Source organism: Equus przewalskii, chromosome 6 (genome assembly GCF_037783145.1).
Source record: "Equus przewalskii isolate Varuska chromosome 6, EquPr2, whole genome shotgun sequence".
NCBI lineage: Eukaryota > Metazoa > Chordata > Mammalia > Perissodactyla > Equidae > Equus > Equus przewalskii.
This window is the reverse complement of record NC_091836.1, coordinates 28,824,770-28,846,712: the sequence shown is the minus strand read 5'-3', so window position 1 is coordinate 28,846,712 and position 21,943 is coordinate 28,824,770. Positions and strand designations below refer to the sequence as shown.

The following is a 21,943-nucleotide window of genomic DNA, read 5'->3' as shown; positions in this document are numbered from 1 at the left end:
TAAAATTTCTACAGACCTGTTTTATCATCTGCAAAATAAGGGGATTTGGCAAAGATGGCCTCTGAAGGTGCATCAAGTTATAACGCGGTGGGACACGAGCACTTGTGCTCTAGCTGTCCTACTTCTGAGTCAGCACAGGGGTCTGGCAATGCAGAGACAGGCCTGCAGGCCAATAACTGGACCTAGCAAGGAGACTCAACCATCAGAGGAATCAGTGCTACATAGCTGGTGCCTTTTGAATGGGGGCATTAGACTCTCCAAATTCACATTCGCCCAAGGCAAAGAATTATTGGCATGGGAATCCCAGTGGCTCTTGGACTTCCACATTTCTAGGACGCCCTGCCTTGCTGGCTGGCTTCTGCTCCTCCGCTTCTATTTTCCCTACTCCCCATCTCCTGGGCTTCATTCCGTCACACCCCACTGACCCTAATTAATGACACTCTCTGTGCCAGGGTGGTGAGCTGTGAAAATGTCTTACCAGATTAGTGAAGATGTATGTGTAATAGGCTGACACCATCCCTAGTTCTGCTGCCTGCAAAGGGAAGAGAAGGAGATTAGAGAGGAAAACAAGAACCCACTGGAAGTAAATGAGTAGCGAGAGCTCCACGTGTCTGCCATTTGTCTAGCGCACCACTCTTCGGCGCCAGGAAGAGTAGAACATCTTCATTGGTTCTTATGTTGCCCTTGACCTTGGAGGATGGAGCACAGAAACACTGGCCTCTAGAGTAGGGTCTCTCCACCTCCACCCCGCTCCCCTCATGCAGTAACACTCATAGTAGCTGACGTTCTCATGCACAACACATTCCCACGGATACAACCGATATCATGGAAAACAAATTGACTTTAAAGGAAATGAAGCAAATAATAAAACAGACTATAGTCATTATCTCCAAAACCATTAACAATAACAATGGCAAACACGTACCCACTGTTCGTATGTGCCAAGCACTAGAAAGCATTTTACTTGGGCTAACTCGATGAGGTAGGGACTGTCATTCCTCCTCCTCCTCCCATTTGACAGCTGGGGAAATTCAAACACTAAAAGGCTATGGAACCAGTACAAGATCACACACCTCATAGCTGGAAAAGATGAAATTAAAGCCAGGCTGCCTAATTTCAGTGCTTTTGACCAAATTCTACTCCCCCTGGGAGACTGTGACACAGATGGAACTAGTGACAACTCTCTTAGGGGCGGAGGCACAGACAGGAGAGTCTGTGGGTTGAAGGCAATTCCCAAATTGACTCCAAGTCTGACAGAACGTGAGGGAGCGAGAATCCTAAGAGTATTCTTGATTCTGAGGTAACATAGGGAAGAAGTGAATCATTTGCAAACTTTGGTCCTTTATTAGTAGTAAGGAACGAGTCACTTGTGACATGCCTCACCCTTGGTAACAGCACACCAGTGTGTCATCATCCCACCATTGAGAACTGCCACTTCAGACCAGCCTCCTTTTTGTCAGATCTTTGTAGCCATCATAAATACCCCTCACCAACCTTCCCTGTCAGTGTGCCTGGCTTTGAGTGTGACAGGTGCTATAGAAACCGACAAGTAGATCAGATAAATAATGAGCCCAGCTCTCCCCAGGGCCCTCTTCCCTCCTGACAGTCAGCTAGATTTTCATAATGTATCCTGCAGCCACTGGGAAACCATTTATGTCATGACTATTGAGGTGCGTGGGGGAGAAACAAGACCAGGGATGATGACATTTTCCTCTTACAGAGTGTCTGTCTCCCAAGGAACTCCAATAACTTTGTAAACATTCTTACAGGAAGGCTCACAGGCTCCTTGGAGAACAGGCTGGGGTAATTATATCACCAGCATTCCAATGGGAAACTGATGTGCAGAAGAGCTTGGTGACAGGGGCAAGAGCGCATGAGGTCACAACGGAGCTCAAGGCCTTCTGTGTGAGGCTCCACAAAGCCTCAGCAAAGCTACCTTTCCTCCTCCACTTTCAAGAGGATGGGATGGCATGATGTCCATCCCCTCCCACACTGTCCATATAATAGTGCTTTTGCCTCTCACCACCGCCTGGGCCAATGGGAGCCCCCTGGTTACAGGGATGGGCTGGGGGCTAGGGGCTGGGAGAGGGCACTGCCAGTGGTTAAAACCCATTTTGTGAAATCTGCTGTCCTAAAGATTAAAGACAAGAGATCCTTGGTTTTTAAGACCTGAATTCTCAGTAAACATGGAGTTCGTTGCTGGAGCAGCCACTCAATAAAGTAGGGGATTACTCTGCAAATCCTCCTGAAATCAAGAGCCAGCAGAGCTCTGCCACACTCGGGGGCCAGGCTCCCACGTGCATGGCAAGCCTCCCAGGAGCTCCCTGTGCTCTCTGCTCACACTGCTTCCCACATGGAGTGCATCCTCCCTGAGGTCGCTCAAGGCGGTGTTGTAACCCCTGCAAAGGAGGAACGTGGAGCCCCAGGGAAGTGTGTGGACTGAGTCCAGTCCTGATGCACAGCCTGCCTGGCCTGGCCCCCTGGGGCCACTAGGAATCAAATGGAGATGAAAGCATCAGGGTTTACTGAGGCCTCACTGGTCACTGATGGATTTGGTGCCAAGGTCACTAGAGCTGAGGCCAATAGATGGCCTCAGGGAAGCCTGCCACTGGCCACCCAGCAGAACTGTTTGCTCATAATGATCATTACAAGCAGAGTCTCCTTCAAAAGCACAGTCATAAAAAAAAATTAAAATAGTTTTTAATGAAAAGACCCAGTACTGGCAAGGGTGCTGTAAGACACCTATACTCTGCTGGTGGTAGTGTAAATCGTTACGGCCTTTCTAAAAGGCAATCTGGCAAATCATATCAAAATCCTTAAAAGCATGCATACCTTTAACTCAGTAATCCCACTTCTGGAAATTTATGCTAAGAAATATGCATGAATGTGCCTAAAGATTTATGTACAAAGATGTGCATCCCAGCATTATTTATTATAGCAAAGATTGAAAACAACCAGTATCTCTGACAATGAAGGGATGGTTAAATAAATTATGGTACATCCATATGATAGGAAATGATGCTGCCATTAAAATACTTGTAGAAAAATACATAACGACATGCGAAAAATGCATGGTGTATAATTAAGAGAAAAAAAGCAGGCTGCAGAAGAGTATGTGTAGTGTGACAATAATTTTGGAAAAGAAAAAAAATGTGTCTATAAAGGCAAAAAGGATAGACATCAAAATTCAACAGTGGTTATCTCTGGGTGATGGAAATGTGAATGGTTTTTATTTTCTTCCATGTGTTTTGCTGTACTTTCCAAAAGTTCAACAATGATCTGGATGTATTATTAACAAAAAAAGAAAAGAGCTCAACCACGGATGCTGGGAGCCATAAAATATTCCCAGGCAAGGGATGACCCTAAAAGGCTTCTACCTTGGGGCTGAGCAGGTACTCCAGCTACCGCAGGCAGAAACGTCGGAAGTGTGCAGTCTGACCTGTCCTCTGCAAGGAGGCTGGGGTTGGGGGAATGGGGGGTGGGGAGGGCTAACTCCCTCTCTTACTCCCACCTTCCCTGAGATGACTCAGCCTGTATCTCTTGTGCCCTGAAACTTGGAGGGGCTTTTCCATCCTTGATGACTTCATTGATCATAGCCCCATAGAGAAGAAAAAAGAAAAGGAAGAAAAGAGAACAATTCTGTGTTCGAGTGTGTGTGTGTGAGTTGGGGATATGCACACAGACATACATGGGTTTGGAGCTGTGGAAAATTACTATAGCAACAGGCTGAAAGGACAGCCCTCCGAACTCAGAGAATTCATTCAAATCTCTTATTAACTCCAGGATGAAAACGAGCTGGGGAGGGGAGATTAGGAGAGACGGAGGGAGGGAGGGGAAGAGACAATCATCCAAGTCTCTGCCGGGCTCTTCACTGCTTGGCAGAGGTTAACGAGGAGCCTCACTCCCCCAGTGGAAGATGGCAGGTTGCATTTAAATGTGCAATTAAAATGGCATTAGAAGAGGCCAGTGCACCTGCAGAGGCTGGGGAGCTGCTGGGAGCCCCCGGGGAGCCTGGGAGCAGGGTCCCTTCTCTCTGGGGTTGCATGGCTAGCCCAGCCACCAGCCCAGGAACTGGTGCCAGGTGACTCCAACGCTGCCCGCTGCTTCCAGCTGTTTGTCCAGCATGGACCCCCAGGCACCTGACTTCTGTCTCTGTCTCTCGCTCAGACTGGCCTCACTCACAGAGTTCCAGTTTGCATGTGGGCATGTTCTGATTCAGGGCCTGGCACCCTACCCCTCAGTATGGTGGAGATAGGAGAAACTGCCTGATGTGCCATCAGAGACAACTGGTGCAGGCTCAGCTCTGCCCTTCATAGGGCTGGGCCTTGGACAAAGCAGTTAATCTCCCAGAGTCTCAGTTTCTTCCTCTGCTGAGTGAAGATATTATACCTGCCTCACACGGTCCTTGAGAGGATTACGTTAGGAAATACACAGCAGTACTTTGTAAACTGTAGTACCCCATGTAAGGATTACAGACAGGGTCGACATTCAGCAACACACACTGTTGGGACTGCCCTGGTTGTCAAATTATGGAAACACTTCTATACTGCTTGGCAAACAGCCTCTGCCCCAAGCCCCCCAGCCCCACCACCCAGGCCCCCTCCTAGGAACCCGCGGACCTCGCCACAGACCCCTGGTAGGGCCTAGGTTAGGCTAGTGCCTCAGTTGATGGCTGCCCTGCTGCACCAGGAGTTAAATATTTTTATGACGTCACCATCATCCTGATTTCTCCTTTCAGCACTTAGGAGCCCTCCCCTGAAACTGAAGGACTGAGAGGTTTGTCAGGGTCAGAGGTCCTCCCAGGAGGACACCCAAGGCAAGGAGGGAGGAGGGAGAAGGATGCTGTGCACCCCCCAGCACCCGCCCCGGCCCGGCTCCCACCTTCAGGAGGATGGTGTGGGACATGGAGGCGTTGGCATGGATGATGATGGTGGCTGTCTTGTCGTCCCGGATCTCCTTGAGGAGTGGGGTGGGGTCCCGGGTGTCGTCCAGCATCCGGACGGAGAGTGTGTCCTTGGAGATAAGAAATTGCCGGAGCAGCTTCTCTAGGTTTAAAAGGCCTGGAGGGGAAGAGAGGATGAAGCCCCTGAGGGTCCACATCGCTGCCTCAGGAGACCCCGGGGCAGAGCAGGACAAGCAAATACCTGGGCCTGAGGCAGGTGGTGGGCCCGGCCCCACCGCTGGGGCTAAGCAGCTGCATCTGAGCCTGAGCAAGTTTCTTAACTGCTGTGGGCTTCAACGGTCCCATGCAAAATAAAAAGAATGCTCTTGAGCTCCCATTGCTCCCCCAACTCCCTCGGGATGCTCTTTTAAGGTGTATAAGGAGGCTCCCACAAGCGGGACGGGAGAATCCCCTGCCTCACAGCCCTTGGGAGCTGCCCAGTGGCCAAGACCCAGGTTCAGAGACCACAGGGCCTGGGTTTCTTTCCCTAACATGGCCACTTACTCACTGTGTGACCTTTCCATGTGGCCAGGTCTCTTGGTCTCCGTTTCCTCATCTGAGAAATGAGAATACTACCAGCGGCCAGCAGCAGGGCTGTGGCAAGGATTAAACGAGGTGAAGTGCTTGGGCCTGAGCCTCGCACATGGTACCCCAGACATGTTACAGCTGGCTCCACAGAAGCCTTCCATCCCACTGTGGAGGTGGGGGGCAGGTCCCTCAAGGTCGCAAGGCTCAGAAAACAGGTCTAGCAAAACTCTTTGAACTCCTCAGAGCACAGGCTGCATTAAGACAAGGTATTATTATGATCATAAAAGAACAGGCTTTGAACTGCACTCCAGCAGGCAATAATGTGGGCCCAGAACAATGGCAAATGGGACTGTGAGCAAAGACTCTTCCCCTCGCCCCTGCCTACGGTCGATGGAGGGAGGAGGGGTTCCGAACCTGTCGCTGAGACCCAGGGGCTTTATTCTGCTTTGTTTCTGAAAGGCAGGCCACAGGGAGAGTGGTGGGTGGGGGGTCTCCTGGAAGATAGTGGTCTCACTTCCAACGGAAAGGGACCCACAGATATTTGCTCCCGAAAGCAACGACAAGAATAACATTTATTGAGTCCTTACTGTGTTCCAGGAATGGGCTAAACATTTCACAGGGCTCATCTCACAGACAATCCTCACAACAATCCCATAATGTATCATAATCCCACAACCCAGAGGAGGACATGAGGTGAGGAGGGGAGTGACTCTGGAATGCAGTCTCCACCCACTGTGGACGGCGAGCAAAGGGCTGGCTCTCTAACCAGTGAAGGTCCCCGGGCTCCAGTTTCTGTACTGGCTAAATGGATAGTAAATGCAGGGATGTCTTGAATATGACCCTAAGACTCCCCCCTGAGCAAGCTACTTATCCCCCTGCCCCTTGAGGATCAAAAGGTAAGAGAGAGGGGGCTCTGAAGAGCATCACATCCACCTCCCTCATTTTGTAGGGAGGTGACAGGACTTGCCCGGTCACAAGGGACACAGCTGGGACCAGAATTCCCATTTTCTCCTCTCCAGGCAATGCTCTTCCCATGAGACCAGGCTGCCACTTAGGAAAAAACACAGCAGGGGGCAGCAGGCACAGAACCCAGGGGAGGCCCAGGGACGTGCAACTCTGGACTGGGGGAGGAAAGCGCACACTTGATGTGTTTTTTTAACAAGCAAAAAGTAGCAGGATGGAGCCCAAGGGTCTGGCACGATGGAGACAGGAGCTCTGGGAAGATGGTGCAAACCCCTGTCCTCCCATCACAGGTCCTGAGAAGGCCGTCCAGAGAGCTGGAGGCTACGGCAGCAATGGGGAAGTCCTAGGAGGGCCTGTTATTCACAAAGAAGCTTCAAAAATGGCCCGGCTGTGCAAGCCACAGCATCAGATTGGCCCTTTCTCCCTCCCCCAACAGGGCCTCGATAGAGACTTGTAAAGATCCACTGCCAGATCCACCGCCGTCTGTGCCCCTCGCAGCCCCTCACCACTGGCCTCCATCAAGAGTGGCACATCAGGGGCCAGCCCCATGGCTGAGTCGTTAAGTTTGCGTATTCCACTTCGGAGCCCGGGGTTCACTGGTTCGGATCCTGGGCACAGACCTAGAACTGCTCATCAAGCCATGCTGTGGTGGCATCCCACATAGAAGAACTAGAAGGACCTACAACTAGGATATACAGCTATGTACTGGGGGTCTTTGGGGAGAAAAATAAAAAAGAATGGCACATCTGGTTCCTTCATCAACTAAAATTTCACTTTATATCTAATCACCCCTTCGGATTTGAGGTAGCTTCACTGATGCTGCTGGGGCACTTCCTGCCGACCCTGATCTGGAAGATATGGAAGACCTGGAAGATCCGGATTCAGGCTCAAGGTCAGTCCTCACTGACTGTGCGACCTGGAGAAGTCATCTAACCTCTTCGGGCTCCATTTTTCATCTGTAAAATGAAAGACTGAGATCCTATGTGGAAGGACCATGTGAACCGGAATGTATGGTATCAGTGTACTTCTCTTGTATTTACTCATCCCAAGAGCTCAAAGGGCAGGCGTGGCTCGGTGAGGTGGAATGAAGGAGGAGGAGAGTACAAATCTGCTCAACCAACACTCCCGGTCCTAAGAGCAGGCAGTGGGCCAAGACACGTGCAGAGAAGATGGATCAGACACAGACCCTGCCCTCCAGGAGCTCAGAGTCCAAGGACTTGCAGCAAAGGCTATAACAAAGCTCAAATCGAATACCTATTTTGTTTGACGGCTTACATAATCTGGTTTTCTATGGGGCAGCCCCATTTTGTCCTATATGTAAAAATGGAGAGAACAGTCACACCTTCCTCACAGATGATGTGAAAAGCAAAATCCCACATGCACAAAGGTCTGAGCACCTGACCCAAAAGACACTGTAGCAAGGAGGTCTGGGGACACCATGGAGCTGGTGCTCCTGGAGACTCAGCCACCTCCCTGGCTCAAGAGAAGATGTTCCTGGCATGCTATGGGGAAGGGAGCATTGCAGCCGGAGGGGTGAGTAAGGGAGGGGTGGCAGAGGGAACCCCACAGTTCCTAGAATGTAGCAGGGAGCATCTCTGGAGCTTGACTGGGAAACAGCCCAAATCCCCTAGGATCCTTCAGACAGGCAATGAAATTCAGTGGGACGAGACCGAAAGGCCTGCGGGATGACAGCAGGGTTATGCACAGCATGCAGATGCCTGGCCAAGGCAACCTGGGGACCCTTCACCCCTTTAAAACTGGCAGGCGCACTAAGCTCCCAGGGAAAATATTCCCCCAGATGTCAGATGAACTGGGGATCCTGCTCCAATCAATGCCCAGTATGCCCCATCCCACTGACCCTTGGGGTGCTCTGCTGCCCTTTAAACAAGCAAGCAGCACCCCCTAGCTCATCCAACACACACTCTGTGTGTAAGAGGCAGGGCAGGGAGAGTGGAGAGCAGAAAGGCAGTGAGTCCTCAGGAGGTCTGCAGCCCCACCCAGGATCTCCTATCCATCACTCCGTTTCCCAGCCTGGACTACACCTGGACCAGCAAAAAGAGCACAGGGTCTGGACCCGAATCACCAGGTAGTTAGTCAGTGCAGGCAATTCCCTCCTCCCTGCTGCACCTCTTATCTGTGTCCTTACCTGTAAAATAAGGATGATGCCCACCTCACAGGGTTAGTAACAGGATGTCACGTACGCAGCAAAGTGTCTGTCACCTGGAAGGTGCTTAACAAATCTGGTTTCCATTCACCCCTCCCCCACCCATTCACATCCTAACCGTCCTTCACCCCAACTTCTCCCTGAAACCTTTTTTCCTCTCCATTCTCCAGCTTCTCCCCACTTCTGAACTTCTCCCAACTCCTATCCAAATATGGCCCTTGGTTATAAACCACACAAAACATTTGATATGATAGCTTGCACATATGCATATATCTATATATACTGCAATTAGGTAACATACATCCTAATTCTTTCACAGAGTTAGGTAGCCATCCCATTTCAAACTTCTCTGCACATTGCCCGTGTGAGGCAGGGTGCATGGTGCTTGCTGGGGGACCAAACTAGAAACCATGGGGGGAAGAGAGAGACTCTGCATCCTAACGGACCAGGCGAGCAGCAGCGCCAGGTGGGGAACAGACACCGTCACCTGAGGAGCAGCTGAAAGAAAGGGGTGCCTGCCTGAGGAAGAATGGAAAGCGGTGTCATGAGGCAGAATTGCTCTTGCTAGCCTCAAGAACTACCCCCAGGGACGAGTGGATGAAAGTCACAGGGAGACAGACTTATCTCAACCTAAGGAAGCACCTCTGTTCGAGCTGCCTGAAGAGGCACTGGGCTGTATCATGAGGTAGTGAGTTCCCCATTGCTGGAAGTAGTCAAGGAAAGACTGAAGCCCCTGTTAGGATTGTTGTAGAGAGAATTAAACCAGTGGATGGAAAGTAGAGCTAGAAGAACATTGATGTCTTTCCAGCCCACAGATTCTCTAATTTTTATGAATCAGAAGAGGATACTTTCTTTATTCTAGGCAGTGGAAGGAATTTGCAGAAGAGAAAGTGGGTTTAGTTGCATTAAGAATATTAGGAGCTCTTCAGTGCAGTTTGGCAGTTTCCAATTGCGGTTCTTCCCACTGCTATCTGTTTAATGGAACTAAGGGATTTACCAAGGCAGCTGCCACCGGAGAGGTTAAAAGCTGCTCTCTTCCCCAGCTTCCCCTCCACCCCCACCCCAACCCCCCTCTCCTGCGAGACCCTTGGCCCAGCAGCAGGTCTGCCTGCCAAGTTCAAGGCTGAGAGGGACCTGGGGAACCTATTAGTCTCGCTCAGGATGCAATGGGCTGGATAGATGACAGACCCAGCAGGCCGGCTGCCCTGGGAGGAAGGAGGGAGGCTGGCTCCTGGAAGGCAGGGGCCAGCTGGGGTGGGAGGAAGATGGAGAGGCCACAAAAGGCACAGCCGGGGTTGGACAGGGCCAGAGGACAAGGACACAAATACCTAAGAGATGGGTCCGCAGGGGACAGAGAGGATCCTTGCATTAAGAAATAAAAATTAAAAACCCCCCATTTCAACTGGCATCCGTGCCTCTCCTCTGGCTGCTTCCCTGGGCTGCAGGCCCCGGTTCTGAGACCCCCTAACATTCCAGGAGGCACAGCGCTGATCTCAGAGGGTCGTGAGGAGGACATACTGAGACCGTGTGAATCCACACTGCGCACATGGCCTGAACCGGGAAAGTCTTCATTCCCCGGCCAGGCGCACACGCCGCAGGTGTGTGGCTTTCAGACCTTTTCCACTGAGCAGATTCTGACAGAGAAAGAGGATGAGAGTCCAAGGTGTCACCGGGTGCAATGGGCACAGAACAAGTTCAAGTGCTCGAATGACATATTTCACCCACTTCTCCGTTTTGTCCCATCCCATGCCTGGGCTTGGCCCCAAGAACAGCCAGGGAGGGCCAGACCCTCGGGGGCTCCAAGAGGAGACAGAGAGCAGAGAGGGCTTCTCGCTTACAGGAGGACTGTCTGCTCCGGGCTCGGCCATCAGGCTGTCCCCTTCTCGGAGAGCAAGGACGGAAGTGGGACAACCTGGCCTCTGCGCTCCCATCGCCTCCTAACTTCAGGATTATGTTTCCAGCTTGCGCCTCTGCTATAGGACCCAGCAGCCGTCCCTGCCCTGAGAAACACCCTCAACTCCATCATGGGTTGATTTAACCCTCACAAGTGCCCTGGGAGGCGGTATTATTATGACTCCTGGGTAGAGATGGAATCACTGAGGTGGGAGAGATGCAGTGACGAGATCACAGAGCTGGAGAACTCCTGGCAGGCTGAGATCTGAGGACTGGCCTCTGACTGACCACTCGAGTTGGCATCAGAAAGCCTCAGTCCTCCCACAAAATAGGAAAGATGGTCCGTCCCTCACTTCTGTCTCTTCTACGGCATTTGGAGAAGCAGGGAGAGGATGTAAGAACCATATGACCTTCAAAATGGACTTAATCTCTTTTCTTCGTGCATATAATGAGAGTGTTTACAGGTTAAATGGTTAGCATGAGGTTTAAATGAGATCATTTAAAAGCTGTAGTAGAGTGTTGGGCACATAAGAAGTCCTCAATAAATGGTTAATTTTGCATCGCTGGGAGCAAAAGGCTGGGGGCGCCTCAGGAAGGCCCACTACTTCCCCTGCTCTCATGGGAGGCCCTGGTATAATTCCCTACCCCTCCATCCTCCAGTCCCTACAGCCACAGGGAGGGTTGCAGGATGAAGTAACAATAATTAAATGTGTATTATGTTCTGGGCCCAGACACCTTCCACTCAATTACCCTGAGAGACACTATTATTCCCACTTTACACAGGAGGAAACTATGGCTCAGAGGGGTAGAATGATCTGTTCAACATCACACAGCTCATGAGAGGTGGAGCAGCTTGGTCTCACTCCGAAGATGGTTCTCATTTGACTGCACCATCCTGCATTTCTCTTCAGCTGCTCTTCCTCCCCAGGAGACCAGAATCTGCTCCTCTCCAGCAACGTGGACCGAGTTCAGCCAGCACAGGGATGGTACAGGACAGAGCCAAACTCCAGTCATTCTGCTCTAGTCCTGACCTGGCCTTATTCAGTAGGATCCAAGGGGGGAAAGAAAGGAAAACTCATGCATGCCGAGTGTTCCCCAGGTGTGGATGCAGTGGTATGCCCTTTGTGTATGGCACCTGATTAATCCACTCAAGCATCCTGGGAGGGAGGTGCCATCGTCCCCATTTTATAGACGCGACCACAGAGGCTAGTGAGTGCCTAAGTCACTCTCCCAAGATCACACAGGTAGTAAGTAAGTGGCAGAAGACGTAGGAGCACAGGACGGGAAGTCAGAAAAAGGATGTTAAAATACTTAGAAAGAAACACCAAAGCAAGCATTAAAAAAAGATGATTTGAGCTACATAAAAAAATACCAGGAAAATACACAGCATATCACACCTGGGACCACAGGACTGGAAGGCTCAGGGTCCGCCTTGAGGGTCTCAAAAGGCAGCTCTGTGAAAGGGCTGGCGGGGCCATAGCAGAGCCCCAACTCCCCTTGGAAGCCCCCTAACAGCAAACTGCCCCAGGCTTGGAGGGGCCAACAGGACAGCCATGCCTGGGCCCCTCACAATATCTTCTCCCCCAGCCTCATTAGAACTAGGCACTTGCAGATGTTCCGATTTTTTTTTTTTTCCCATTGAAGAAAAATAATGTAATCTACAACACAAGTCTACTTGGTCCAGAAGCTGCTTATTAGACCTCTACTTTTGGGAAGAAGGAGAGTAAGAGGCATGATTCCCCAGGGAATGGTCTCCGTTATGCCTAATTTCGATGGCTGGAAAATAGAATTAGATTCCTGTTCCTAATTTGACTTGCAATGTCTCTTGGCCCTGCATTAATAAGGAAGATGGAAGAATGTCTCCTCCGAAGCTTTGAGCTGCGTTTTCCCTCAGTCGCTCATTTCTTCATCCTTTGATTAGATGTCTAATCCTCTTTGCCCTTGAACTTCTCCTTGCTTCCCCTGGCCCCGGTGGGTGGGGCGGGAGTCACCCGGCAGCCTCAGTGGATGGGTTCTCCAAGTAGAGGCGACACTGCCTGGTTGATGAGTCCTGCCTGGGCTGCGGGCTGGCCTCCCCAGGACCTTGTCTGTGCTCAGCCATCCCGCACCCTGCTCAAGGGAGCAAGGGGACGCACCGCTCCTGAGAGATCTCTGCCCTTCAAAGGACATTGTAATTGCCAGGCAGAGCCCACCCAGCACCGCTCTCTGAGGCTGTGTGTGCAGAACAGGAGGGTAGGAGTGGCCGTGGAGGAGGAACCCCAGCTCAGGGTCAGAGGACTTGAGTTAGAGTCTTGGCTTTGCCATGTGCCAGCTTTGTGACCTTACGCAAGTCCCTTCCCAGCTCCAAGACTGTTTTCTCTGCTCTAGAATGACCGGGGAGGAGGGAGGTAAAATGGGAAAACAGAAGTGAAAGTGCTTTGCAACCAGCAAGGAACTGTTTGAATGTCAAAGAACGTCAATTCTGATGGAAAGAGCCCTGGGCTAGGAGGCAACAGGATCTAGCATAGTGCTCAGCAGCATAGTAGGTGCTTAACAAATATCTGAGCAACTCAAAGTTCAGTAGGAGCTGAAGCAGAGGAAACAGGGCTCCGCTTAAAAGCAAGAGGGACTGTGGCTAGACCCAAGAGAGAACTTCCTGTCAGATTAGTGAGACATCGTACCAAGCACTGAGGAGGACTGCAGGAGAATCTCTGCGTGGAGATATTTACAGCCTGTCCTGTCTCTCAACATTCCTGCTGTGTGCACGGGGTGTGCCAGTTGAGTCCTGCCTGAGTGGGCCTGTGGAGGAAATTTCCAGGGGAGAATCCTGGATTCTGCTACACCGTTCAATGGTGCAAGGATGCCGCATGAAGAGGGCCACCTGGTGGAATGCAATGTTTCCCAAATGCGTTCCAACACTAGCATCCTGTGGGTTTTTAGATCAGCATCCTTTTCGGGCCTCGGGTCAAACCTGTTTGGAAGACGATGAGGTAAATAGTTGTTTTGGCTGCAGGACAACTTACAGTGTCTACACAAAGGTGTGCTGTGAATCTGCACGAGGGGAGACAGAATGCAGTGTTATCCAAACGTTGCTCTCTTTTTTCCTTTGGCCACAAAACACTTGTCGTCTGAAGCAGCACAGTCCAGCAGAACTCTGCAGTGATGGCGAGGCTCCGTATCTGCCCTGCCTACATGTGGTTATCGAGCACTTACGTGTGCCTAGTGAGACTGAGGGACTAGATTTTAAATTTTATTTAACTTTAAAGTGGGGAACTCCAACACCTCTAAACCCCCTGGGTGGTCGTGATAAATAAGACATATATAAAAAGCACACATAGTTGGGACTCAGTTACTTTGTTTCTTGCGTAGCACAGAACAAGCATTCAGTCAGTGTTGAATAAATGAATGAAGGCACTTGTGGAGGCAGTCCGGGGCAGAGGCCTGGTAAGGAAGGGGTTCTGACCCTTGACAGGAAGACGGCTCTTGTTTTCCGATGCCGAAGGGATTCCTGGGTCGAGGAAGGACTTAAGCATGCAGAGCAGTGCTGGGAAGCCACGGAAAGGAGCCCTGATGGAGACAGCATCCTTCTGCCAGGGCGGCCCACCTCAGACCCACAGGGTGAGACCTGCACAGGTAAGCTGTGCAGGACACAGATGCCTGTGGCTCAGGCACTGGGCCCTCATGGCAGCCAATGGCCACCACCTGTCTGACCGCACGTGGGTGCGCAGCTGCCACCGGGAACACACAGATGCACAGGTTTGCTGGAAAGTGTTGGCTGAAATTAGCTAAATCTCATAAACACTAAATTTATGTCACAAATTGTCCGAGAGTCAGAGAAAACACCTTTCCAAAACCCGCATTTGCAAAAAAATGCTTTATCAGGAATTGACCTTGGACCTCGTTCCATCAGCAAAATCCGCTCTCTAAGGGAAGAAGCTCTTCAACCCATCAAGTACAAATGCATCCAATTTTATATTTTCCCTCTCTCTCTCATTTTGTAGCTCCTTAACAATGAGGCTGAAAATGTGGGAATTGAGTTTGCAGATGCAAAAAGCCTTGGCGGTTAGCCAGCCTCCCTATAACCCAGTTCCTCTCTGTTCCGTCCATGCCCAGGGAGTTCTGGCAAAGGATGCTCCTGGACCACTCTTGCTCTCTTGGTCACTCTCTCTCTATCTCTCTCTCTCTCACACACACACACGCACACACACACATACTCACACGGGGTTATATCATCCCCATGAGCTGCAGGAGCCCTCCCCTTCCTGGCGCATCTCCAGCCAGGAGCAAATCAATCAGGTTGAAATCAACAGGACCGACCCGACTATCTGAGGCAGAGCCAGCTGGGGAAACTTACATTCTGCTTTGGCACAGATGAGGCAGGCGGTGGTGCAGTTGAAGAAGTTCAGGATCCCAGCTACAGCCACGCTGATGTCGGTGTTGCTGGGGTGGAGGTTGAGGGTTGTGAATCTCTGGAACTGAAACTTGATAAACTCCTCTGGGGCCACTTTGAAATGAGGGACCTGGGCGGAGGAGCAAAATCGGGCAGCAGGGGGGATCCAGAAGGAGTGAGAAAGAAAGAAAGAAAGAGGGACGAGTGAGACAAGGCGGCAGAGGGTGGATTCTTTTATGGAAGGCCGTGCCACACGCCAGTGGGAGAGGGAGCTTGCGGGACTCAGGGCACGCCCTCCACAGGAGGAAGATAAGACGATGACCTTGACAACACTAAAGATAGGAAGACACAGGATGGGAAACCTTTGGTTTGGAGGACTGTGTAATGTACTGTGGGTCTAGGAGTTGGAATCTGTGGCTCTGAGAAGGCAAACGAATAGGTCTTTATTCTCAGAGCAACTGCCCACTGCTGGGCAGAGAGACAAATGACTCTTGAAGGCATAATCCTTATAATTATTTTATTTGTAATTAATAAACCAGAGCAGAGATGGCAGAAAGAGAAAGACAAGACAGTGCCCTGGGGACTGAGGCAACAGCCCTGTCAGTCCAGCCTAGCCAACAGGTGTACAAACCAGCTCCCAACAGACTTCCTGGGTGAAAGCCTGGGATGGATAGGTTCCTCGGTAGACAAGTGTATGGACAAGGAAGCACCACGGGCTGAAAAACGACCTAGAGAGCCTCTGAATGGAGCCAGGTACATAAGCACCTGCTTTGGCTTCATTACCACAGTGTCAGCTTCCCTTTGCATCTATTACTGACATTTCTGGGAGGCAATGCCCCTGCCTTCTGTCTCTCTTCTCCGGGGAAGAGATATTAACAGGCTGTGATGGCTGCTTTATTGGCGGCTTAGGCTATGGGGTAGATAATAGGAAGTTAAAAGGTAATAAGCTGCCATCCACCTTGATTTTATTCTGTCACCCTCATCTCTGGTACCTAGAGCTAGGAGAGCTGAGGCTGCTTGGTGCCTCTATCAGAGATGGAGCTGACCTCTCAAGCCTCAGCCTCCCTTAGGACCAGTGCCTTGTGGGAGGGCCAAAATACAGGAAGCGTGGGTTTGGATGGATGTTAAAGCAAGTTAGACTGAGGGTAGACAGCAGGAAGAACTTTGTGATGGTTCCTTGGTTGGCTCCTAGAGTAGGTTATTCATAAGTCATTGCAGAAGTTTCTCTGCCTGGGCTGGCCCAGAGTCTGGGATGATGTTGACAAGTCTCTGCAGGATTCTGCTACGTTATCCTCCTAAGCTTCAGTGAGAAGTCAGCCGAAGACCAGAGTTCCTCTGGGATTAGGGTGAGGGGAGGGTAAAGATTTAGCAGAAACTAGGGAGAAAATTCCTGAATTCAACTAGGATTAGCCCTTAACCATAAAGAGAGGGTAACCAATATTTTCCAGCAGAAACTGAAAAGCGCAGAAATGGGGAGGGCCTGGGGAGCTATAAAAGAAGACTCTAAAGAGAGACCTGGGGCGGGTCGTAGAAGGACTTTCTTACCACTTAAATTTTGCATCCCATACAATCTGTCTAAAATGAATAGCAAACGCACCTTGAAAGGAAAAAAGGTCACAAAGGGGAAAGATGTAGGCCAAGGCTGGGCAGGGGCAGGCTGGCAGGCTGGCTGGCTTACACAGTTCAGCATCTCTGACCAAGGGCCCCCTGTGTGGCCATCCAGCCCACCGGGTTCCACTAGCTGCTAACTCACCCCACAGTGGAATGGACCTTAAGAGATAGCCTTGAATCCATGGATCCTAGAGATGCAGCAAGGAGAAGACTCAGGAAAGTGAAGGACAAATGGTTTCAGAGTCTACAGGCTTGGGTTTGCACCCAGGCTCTGCTGTGTGATTTGGGGCAAACTGTGTAAGCTATCTAAGCTTCATTACAATGGGGGTAACAGTGGTGCTTCTCAGAGCTCTGGGAGGGTCAAAATGAGATCCTGCATGTGAAGGACACAGTACCTAACATGTGCTAAGTGTTGAGGCAATGCCTTTCTCCTTCCCTTTCCCTTTTCTCCCCAAATCTAGGAGCTCCAGAAAAAGCTCTTGGGGCTGTCTGAGCAGGGGCTGAGGGCTGAGGGGCCTCCCTAGGAAGGGGAGTCGCTGGGAAGCCTCCAGCACAGCCCGCCATCTTGAAGGCTCTGATGGGCCCAGGCAGGGATGGCCCAAGCCAATCCTCCGGAATCTCTCTCTAGGACAAAGATCAACCCGTAATTGATTTGCAACTGCAAACACATGCCAGGAAGTCATCATGGAGGTGTCTGCGGGGAGGAGAGGTGAGTAAAATGGAAGGGAGGGCAGTGAGGCAGAAAGCGGCCAGCCACAGGGACTACGGAAATGTTAGCAGCATTTAGAGGAATGAGCTCCTTGGTGAGAACTCCATTTCTTTTCTCTGAAGCTGAGGGGAATCAGTGTAAGGCAGTTCAGCCTCATAAAATATTAAAAGAAATGCATAATCTGAACAGAGAGGAAAGGTTGCTCTGGAAGGAACATGACCAGACAAAGGAGAGAGAACCGTTTGGCCATTCCCTGGGCAGTGCAACGTGTCTGGCTGGTCAACGGCACAGGGATGGGGGCAGAGGGGAGATGGGGGCGCAGGACCAGGAAGATGGTTGCAGATCAGGGTCTCTGCCTCGGACCTGACATGCCAAACAGGGTTAAGGGACGTGTGAGCTGGGATACAATATCCACTGAACCCCAAGAGGAGGCCATTTGGGTGCGGGGATTGGAACGACTGGAAGGGACATTGTGATGGGGAGGAAAGTGTGATGGGGAGGAGGGAGAAAGCAGAAAAGAGAAAACGGGGAGTGGAAGTCTTGGCAACCTCACTTGGTGAAGATCAGAGCGATCGCTGAAATAACAACCTGCCAGATTTGAGCTATTACTTGAAGCACGGCAAGAAAGATTTAAATTAAACATCCGTCTAACTTCCTGGGACCGAGGCCTGTGAGATGCTGGAAGAGACTGCAGCGGGACACAAGCTCCTTTTTTGGCCTGGGCTGGCACAAGAGTCATCTTTCAGGACATCTACGGGGTAGGGGATGGAGAATTGTCAGCACAGACCCAACCCGTGATGAGAAGGCTCAGGGAGCTCAGCCTACAGTGCAGTGGCCTGGCATTGAGCAAGACCAACCAAAGGACCAGAGCCAGGACCGCATGGCACTCCAGTGTGCAGGGACCAACTCTGAGAGTGAGCTCATAAACACGGAGGATAAAACTCTGCCAAACCCTCAGGGACTCGCCAAGCCCTCTGACCATAAGAGAAGTGGGGCATCAGGGGAGGAGAGAGCGGCCACTGTCTCCAGGGATATCTCTGAAGGGGAAGGACTGACTGATTCCAGGAAGGACTAGGAAAGATTCCAGCAATAGACAGAATCTCTGAAGTTTCCAGTTTGTTTCCTCTAGGGGAAAAGGAGGGAGAGAGCTGAGGGAGCAGAGAGGAGGCCATTATTCAGAAACTCCCCTGACCATCTTTCCCTCCCCTCAAACTAGAACTAGAGGAAATGGCCTCCGCACTCTGCAACTAGACTCCAGCTGGAGTGACACCTGAGGAAGTGACCGATTGGAGATGCAAATACTGGAACTGGTGAATGCGGAAGAAAGCAAAATAAAATCTCTTTCTTAGACAACTTAGAAAATAGACTTTTCAAGCTTTATTTTAGTAATAAAATGCAGCAATGCCTTGCCCCATGGCTATTCTTCCCCAGGATCCCAATATCTGAACAGGCAACCACAGAGCTGCTCATAGGGAGCGCAGACTTCTGCACTCTTGGCCTCTCCCAGACCACCACCCTTCCCTGCCTCTGCCTCTACCACACCAGCAAGGAGCCCCCACAGGATGCTAAGACTCGGAGGAGCTCAGCTTGAAAAGCTCCTTGTGAAACCTGTCCTCTGAGTCCCCTCCATCCACACAACCTGGACGAAAGTAAGTGGCCAGCCAAGGACCACTCCTTTTACTTGGATTGACGTTGTTGTTATCAATGACACCACCTAGGTCACCATGGGCTCTTCCAGCCCTTAAGAATCTACAGCATCCTTGGGCCCGGAGCACAGGCTGCCAGGCCGCTCATAGTCCCCCAAGCCGGCCCAGCACTCACCTCCTTCTCCCCACAGATGTTGCTGATGATGGAGCTGGAGGCCGGGCTGGAGGACGGTCCCAGGACAGCGACCACCCCCTTGGGGAGGATCTGACACACTGCCAGAAAGGAAACAAGGCACTCATCAGGGCGGTGCGGGCCGGCTGCCTGCCTGGACCTCCAGACCTCCAATCTCCACCCGCTGCCCCCTCACCTTCTGCCCACCCCAGTCCCCTACTTCCAAACCCCCTGCCTCTCCTCCCCTGAGGAGTACCACTCGGCTCCAGGACAGTTTTATTGCAGTTTATGGATGGTATTAAATGAGGAAATGACCCAGGTTATGACAACATACGGCCACAGCCAACAGGGTATGTAAATTGTCTGGGCTGTCACCGAAGGACAGAGGCTAACGGCAGACACTACCGACTCCATCTCCGCCCTGGGCTGCAGCATGGGTGCTGGGATCCTGGGTCCAGCTGCCACAGGGCTGAGGGCCAGGCACACGGAATGGCCACCCGGCGTGAAATCTGTTGGCTCCCCCCCACCCAAATATGAAGAAAGAGAGTTGGGAGGAAGAAAGGCAGACAAGCAGAGGGACGAACGCTGTGAGGATGATGCAGGCAGAGAAGACAGCAGACTCAGCTCAAGTCAAAGGCAGCAGGAGAGAGAGAACAAGAAGGAGACAGTGAGAGGCAGAGACAGGTCTCATCTCTCAAGGCCACCCTCCTTTCACCTCTGCTGGCCCAGAGACTGGTGTGCCCGCTTCTCCGAGTGTGTCAGGGGCTTTCCTGACCAGCCAGCATGCTCTGTGGCCTTGGGCCTCCCTATATGAGGGTGCCTTTCGCTCCTCTACTCTGGACACTCACTCACCTGTCAAGGAGCCCCTCAGATGCCTTCTCCTGACACCTGCCTGGGCTCCTTTAGGTGAATTAATCCTCCGCAGGGCTCCTGAGACCCATGGTTTGTCCCTCTGTTGTAAGACCCTTCTAAATGTGTCCATTTCTGTTTGTTCAGATGTCTTTCTCCTCTCACTGGATTTCAAACCCCTTAAGGGCAGGAGCGGAGCCATATTTATGTCTGAATCCCCATTTCTCACTTCCTCAGTGTCCAGTACAATGTTTTCTATTGGTTGAATGAATGAGTGGATGGATGGGTCATGTGGTCAGAAGAGGAGGAGATAATCTAAGATTTTACAATGCTAGACACTGAGAAAGAAAGGATGGGGAAGAAAGGAGGAAACAGATGGAGAGAGAACATGAGATAATTCTCAGGACGCACACTGTGATATCACAACCTAAGAGCCACCCACGGGAATATGCACCATGCTTCCCTGTCACACTACAAGACATCTTTGCAAAACTGAAGCTTGGTTCTGGACATATTTTCCTTCTACTCACATCAAGAGTCAGGCTGAGCCTTTTCCCAGGTCTGTAAACAGAGGTTAGGGGATCGGTCCAAGGATCCTCATTGAGTCAGCTGCAAAGCCACACCTGCAACCTGGATGCTCTTTCTCCTAGGGGAGAGTCCTAACCATTGGCCCACACAGCCAAATGATGGCCGTAATTGGGTGCAAGCAGTGGCACAGGGCACCAGGGGTCAAGTCCCAGAGTTGCAATTGACCACACGATCGATAGATGTGTGAGGTCTTCTCTCAGCCTGCTGCTCCAGCAAGGATCCTGCAACATGGTGGATCTCAGATGCCTGAGAGGTGGCGGGCAGTGGGTGCCTGAGGGGACTCATCAGTTCTAAGTGTCAGAACCATCCCCCGTGACGGAGTAGCCAGGACCAGAGTTTCTCTCTGAAGAACGCTCTTCAAATGTCAAGCTCTTTCCATGTGAGTTATCTCACGTGATCTCAGTCAACTTAACTCTTATGCCTGCTGGGTGCTCTAAGTTCACTGGCCATCAAGTTCCTACAACAGCCTTGAGTAGATCTTAGTTCCTGATTTCACCAATAAGGAAACAGCACCCAAGGGATAAGTGACTCCCCTAAAGTCACACACCTAATAAAGGTCAGAGCCAGCACTGGAATTCAAGTCTGTTGACCCACCCAGTGTCCTTTCTACTCTCTCACAGCCACCTCTTTTGTCTGCCCCACTCCTTGCAGCCACTTCACCCATCTCTTTTCAACCACTTACAGTTGAGGTCCTCAGCCCATCCTGCTCTACTGACCCCGCTTTCTCAAGGTCACCAATGCCTCTTATCAGTTCCCATCCTACTCTTTTTGAAGCATTTGATGCTGCTGATTGCATTTGTTAAATTTCACAATGCCTTCCAATCCTGATTCTCATCCACTTCTCTAATCAGTCTTTCCCACTTTCTTTGCTGACTCCTCTTCCTTCTCCTGTCTGCTAAATTCAGATTTTATCCATGCCTCACTCTCCCTGGGCAATATTACCCTGGCCTATCCACTCTGATTTCTGCCAGGTGATTCTATACTCTGACCTATGTCCTGGGTTACAAAATCAAGTTCCAACCACCTGCTGGATGCTGCCACAGGGACTTCCCTCTGGTATCACACACTCAACATGTCCACGGCAGAGAGGCAGAAAGTGCAGTCATTAAGAGCATGGACTCTGATGCAAGATCGTCTGGGTCTGAGTCTTGCCTCTGTCACTCACTAGCTGTGAGACCTTGAGCAAGTTACTGAACCTCTCCGGGTCTGCTTTCTCATCTACTCGGTTACTAAGAGCACTTCTCTCGTCGGGTTGTTGTGAGAACTAAAGTGACTTAATATATACAAAGAACTTAGAGTGGTACTGACATACTACACGACTCTTATTGTTACTATGCCCATGACATCATATTTGCTATTTACTCTTCATACATAATCTGTTTCGATCTTCACGCTTCTAGGAAGAAGATTCATTATTATCCCTTCTTTACAGATGAGGAAACGGGCTTAGAGAATTTAAGTAACTTATTCAAGATCACACAGGTAATACATGGTAGAGCTGGGCTTGAA

General features: G+C 50.9%; 1 protein-coding gene across 15 annotated transcripts in view; it reads right to left on the bottom strand.

The window, feature by feature from the left end:
- Positions 1–21,943, bottom strand: part of GRIK4 (glutamate ionotropic receptor kainate type subunit 4) — a 413,573-nt gene that overhangs the window by 142,477 nt on the left and 249,153 nt on the right. For 13 of the 15 annotated variants that reach the window (XM_070625039.1, XM_070625048.1, XM_070625046.1 and 10 more), the window contains 4 exons: positions 19,001–19,098; positions 14,824–14,989; positions 4,882–5,060; positions 479–532 (listed from right to left, as the gene is read on the bottom strand). In XM_070625039.1, coding sequence (XP_070481140.1) covers positions 479–532; positions 4,882–5,060; positions 14,824–14,989; positions 19,001–19,098 — 497 coding nt within the window. Of the gene's footprint in view, positions 1–478; positions 533–4,881; positions 5,061–5,446; positions 5,633–14,823; positions 14,990–19,000; positions 19,099–21,943 lie in introns of those variants that run through there. The other 2 variants (XM_070625055.1, XM_070625049.1) reach the window with 2 other exon arrangements.